Source organism: Mya arenaria, chromosome 10 (genome assembly GCF_026914265.1).
Source record: "Mya arenaria isolate MELC-2E11 chromosome 10, ASM2691426v1".
In the NCBI taxonomy this organism is placed as follows: Eukaryota; Metazoa; Mollusca; class Bivalvia; order Myida; family Myidae; genus Mya; species Mya arenaria.
Window position 1 is genome coordinate 34,011,989 of NC_069131.1, and position 5,461 is coordinate 34,017,449.

The 5,461-nt window shown below is 33.6% G+C and overlaps 1 protein-coding gene across 1 annotated transcript; it reads right to left on the reverse strand.

Moving 5' to 3' along the window:
* Window positions 1-2,219: 2,219 nt before the first annotated feature.
* On the reverse strand, window positions 2,220-4,960 carry LOC128204622 (receptor-type tyrosine-protein phosphatase epsilon-like). Its single transcript, XM_052906023.1, has 7 exons — window positions 4,905-4,960; window positions 4,169-4,304; window positions 3,353-3,481; window positions 3,119-3,221; window positions 2,806-2,882; window positions 2,579-2,713; window positions 2,220-2,225 (listed from the first exon to the last, which is right to left on the reverse strand). Exons 1-7 carry the CDS (start codon window positions 4,958-4,960, stop codon window positions 2,220-2,222), a joined length of 642 nt encoding a protein of 213 aa, XP_052761983.1.
* Window positions 4,961-5,461: the final 501 nt, after the last annotated feature.

Here is a 5,461-nt window from a genome sequence, read left to right on the forward strand (position 1 = left end):
GTGCCCTATTATATTGTATTACGCTGCGTTCCCTCTTGTATTGTATTACGCAGCATTCCCTCTTATGTTGTATTACGCAGCATTCCCTCTTATGTTGTATTATGCAGCATTCCCTCTTATGTTGTATCACGCAGCATTCACTCTTATGTTGTATTACGCAGCATTCCCTCTTATATTGTATTACGCAGCATTCCCTCTTATATTGTATCACGCAGCATTCCCTCTTATGTTGTATCACGCAGCATTCCCTCTTATGTTGTATCACGCAGCATTCACTCTTATGTTGTATTACGCAGCATTCCCTCTTATATTGTATTACGCAGCATTCCCTCTTATGTTGTATCACGCAGCATTCACTCTTATGTTGTATTACGCAGCATTCCCTCTTATGTTGTATTACGCAGCATTCCCTCTTATGTTGTATTACGCAGCATTCCCTCTTATGTTGTATTACGCAGCATTCCCTCTTATGTTGTATTACGCAGCTTTCCCTCTTATGTTGTATCACGCAGCATTCCCTCTTATGTTGTATTACGCAGCATTCCCTCTTATGTTGTATTACGCAGCATTCCCTCTTATGTTGTATTACGCAGCATTCCCTCTTATGTTGTATTACGCAGCATTCCCTCTTATGTTGTATTACGCAGCATTCCCTCTTATATTGTATTACGCAGCATTCCCTCTTATGATGTATTATGCAGCATTCCCTCTTATGTTGTATAACGCAGCGTTTTCAGTTGCGTTCAAGGAATGGAGAACACACTCGTGACAAAAGTAAAACTGCTCCTAAAATATCAAATTAATATAAAATTGCATTTAAAAGGAAAGCATACTCGTACTTTCAAAACATGATTTAACTGTAGTCAGCCTTCAAGATGAGAGCAAAGGAGAACATTTAAGTTAGCGACGTAATAAAAAATCAAAACATGAAGATGTTACTACAACGTTACTATTTCCTGTTTAATTTGACAGTCAGCTTGACATATATAATAACATATGCCTAATTTTAAAAACAAAACAATATAAGTACAAATAATATGTGGTTAAAGCACAAATATTTGCTTAGACTCAATATGTATTGTGATTAAAGCTCTTTTTTATTATTGAATAACTGTATAGTTTATTCATTGACATTCGTACAAGGAGTGTTTAATTGCGTCTCTAATTGAGTGTATGTTAGGACTTGAACCTTGTCCTTTTTGACTGGTTCATTGTTGATTTATCTTCCTACTTCCATTATCAATTATATCATTGTGTTACAAACCTTTTATCAGGCAGATTATTATAAACAATCATAAAAAATAGACTTATTGCAATGAAACAGTAGGTTTAAATTCACCTTATTTGGAATAGCGAGCGGTCTTCTAGCTTTGACATACTTCACCGCATTTACCACACTGACTTCATTGTCTTCAATCAGTTTTTCGAGTAATATCGAGACAACACATAAAAGGCCGCTCTTTCCAGCACCGTTCCTGCCACAAAGTTGATTAAAATATAATGTTTTCCTTCTTAAATTCGCAACATGTAGGATGTTTAATTTACAGTATCAATATATATATATATATATATAGATTCGACTGTTCATTGTGTAAACCAAACATTGTACGTACAGACAATGCAACAGGATCGGTCCCTTGAGGCGAGATGACTTGGAAGCGTCTTCCACTTCCTTGATAAAGGCAACAAAGTGTTCTGCCGACTTCGGAAGATTGAGTTTTGTATCCCAGTCCAAGTATTCATAGTGTGGAATTATCACTCCTGTTTTGGTCTTAAATACAAAGAAATCATTTTTTCACAGGCAATGTTTGCGCTGTTACATCGTCAATGCATTTCAGGTTGTTGTTGGTGGTGGTGAAGCTATTGTTCAACTTGTTGGTTGTGGTGCCATTGCTGTTGTTTTTGTTTTGTTGTTGTTGTTGCTTTTATTTATTTTTTGTATTTGTTTTCTGATAAATGTAAGGAGCTTTTGTGAGTTTTTATTTAATTTTATAAAACAAAAGAAAAAATGACATTTTGCTACTTTTGGTATAATTACATTCTTTAATCTGACCTTTATTTCGTGTTCAAAATGTAGCACACTTTTTACAAAGTGTATTTCACTTTGACCTGTGGAGGATCGTACGGAAACCATATTCTTCTTTATTGTCTGATTGTCACAAGGAAAGTACATGCCAATCCCCTGTATAAAACAATATAAGTAGCAGGAAACCAATTGGTCATATCTGAATAGAGTTTAGAGGATAATATAACATAAGTTGTAAATTAATATGAAACGGATAATCTATAAGAATTTATCAAAACGAGTGTTTTATGCTGTTTAAGGACTAAATACACAAACGTCGTTAAATCCCATTTTACAACGTGCAACCTATTCATTAATGACGCCATGTTAGAACTAATTTCACTAGTTATATATCAAATACATACGTACATTGAAAATTAATAATGGTTTCGTTATAAATGATCTGAAATTTATAATTAAATAAGATCAAAACATAGTGTTAACTATATTTGAAGGTTAGCGTGGACGAACACAAAAGAAACTTTTTAAGATATCTTACAAATCAAATATTACCTCATGCTTATCCAAATGTCCCTCCATACTAATAATACATGAACAGTTTTCTTGAACAGCAAGTGTGATGAAATCGGAAACTGTGTCAGGCAGAGGTGTTTGCGCAACTAAGAAGCGATTTTTCGTTTTAAAACTCTGAAAATACAGGTTGTTTTAAATGTCACAAATGATTTTTCCAGCAATTCATCTAAAGCAAACTATCATTTGAATATTTAACATTCACTTACGTTGATGTATATTGCATTGATGTAATCAGATTCGCCTGGTTTCAAAAACAGATACAGACGTGGTCGATTGGAATCACCTAATGATATAAAATACAGATCATGTATACACATAAACACAAATGTTCGACATTTCAAGATAAAAAAATTCAAATGTACTTGGTTTATAAATTTTAATCGTTTATAACTAATATGGCATCTATTTGATGAGATATGTATTTGTGTAAATCGTTGCATTTGAAACATATGCAACATTTGACGAATTTATGTTCGTTAAAAAAGAAATGAGCTTTGGCAATCAAAACAATCGAAGTACCTGGTATATCTGCCAGTTTCCTGTTTTTGATTGTCAGAAGCCGATTCCTTCCCGTAGCCTGTAGCTCCTTATCCGACTTTTGCTCTTGGTTCAATTGCAGTTTCTGAAGTATAATAAGAATCAGTATTATATTTGAATACTATTATTTTTCCATATAAGCTTGAGTAAAGTATTCACATATTAATTCAAACATTAATTCATTTGAACATTTTATACTTTCAATAGCAATCGCACCTCAAACTGCTTGTGTACCTCCTGTTGGCTGGACATCGTCATATATTCATGGAAGTGGTCTCTTTTTATCAACGGCCACTCAATTGTCAATGAATGGACCAAAGCTTGGTGAAGAAACTTGTATTGACTCTTTAAATATAAATCATATACTCAGTAAAACGTGTTCTTAGGCATAGGGTAACATCCAGTTATTGTTAATTGTTCAACAAATTGTTAAAAAGCTTGAAAGACTGCATTTTTGCTACATGGTATTCAACTGAACCTGCCGTGGATTCTTTAAGATAGACGTTACTAGTATATTAAATAAAATGAGATTGGTAATAAGTAAAAGATACATTAATGAACTTAACGAGAAATTAAGGAAAAGTATGGATTCAGTCTTCTTTCTGCCCATTTGATATATGGCTTTGTGTTCAACTACTATATTTAATTCAGATTTCAATATTTTCCAAATACAACGGGAACTTCTAAATTTCACATATCTATCCAATGATTAACATACGTCGCCATAAAGTAAATTGCGATTTACTGACATTACTTAAGTGCGCTTAACGAATAATTTACATTGTCAAATAAGAGACGGCGCAAGTGTGCATGAACGGCGCCGTATTGCGCCAGTCGATTAACCGGAGATGTCATATTGCTCTGAACCAAGCGATTGTTGGTTCAAGGGGCGTATCATAGTTGTCCATTGAACGGACACGATCGTGATTCATATCAGGTTATTACTGTATTCACAATAGAAAAAACGCTTATAACAATATTAACATTGCAAAAGAAGTCTTTTACAACATTATATAACATTTAACATCCCACCAAAGTCTGAATCATGTTGGGTCTATTCTGTCGCATGTTGAGAACACATCCCGGGATATCTATTGCTCCTTCTGCCTCACCCTCGTTAGTCAGAATGTCCAGAGCTATGTAGGTTCCTGTTCTACCAACACCAGCACTGAAGTCAAACAGATGTCAATATCTGTCTATTGAATTTTCCCTGAAGAGAGACTCAAACAAGCAGGTAATATTAATTCTGTTAATCTAATTTTGATTTACAAGTAGCGTCAGTTCCAATGCGTTTTTTTCCATGCTTTTTGATATTTTTCGAGAGTGTCCCAATAAATCGTTGTATGTATTTTTATGTTTATATCTGGCATAAAATACATTGGAGCTATCACTATTTCATCAGCAATTTACCTGGAAAGCCGTTTAACTCAAAGAAATGATAACAGTCTGAAATTTTCAGCTTAAACATTTAACCATGTATGCCAAACTATGCAAAGGATTTAGTGACTGTTTTAAATGACTTTTTGTAAGAAAATAACGTTGAGGAAACACGAAAAAAAACTTGACTCATGTTGAAAAACTGTTTCAAAAAATATTATGCACTGTTAGCGTGTGTGATTCCATAACACGTATTTAAATAGATTTATTGCGTTTGAAATTGTTTATGAGGCTGAGTTCTTACTTAGTCAATGAGTCAATGTTTCTACTTATGTACTTCAGAGACGGATTTATTCCACTATGCTATGCATTAACCAATGCAATTAACTACTTAGATACACCGTAGTTACCAGAAAGGCCCGTCTTAAAACAGCCGATTTCATACATTTTCCTGTAAGCAAAGCCATTTATCCTAAAACATATTAATTTAACACATATTTAATTGTGTAATACAAAACCATGTAACAGTTCTATTAAAAACATACCATTTAAAACGAATAATCACTGCTCGCATTACCAGTCGCAATGGAACTGGTACGGCTTTCATAAATAGGATTACCTTGTGATGGTAAGGGATCGCTTATAGTTTAAATCTAAACGAAGTTTAATGTTTTGTTCTCGAATCGTTTATTATCATGCATTTTTGGTTTAGGAGTCGTAAGCTTTTTAATTATTTCCTACAAGTTAGGGATTGTACGCTTAAATAAATGTAAATGACAGGTTTAAGTAATATACATTGAAACGTTTTGTTATGAGAACTTTGTTTGAAAAAAAGCTGCATTTTGTGTAATATGAAGTGCTGAAATAAGTACGAATAAAGGACTATAAGGCTAATTTGTTCTAGTCATGTTAGTCATGACACACTATCAAATTGGACGAAATGAACTG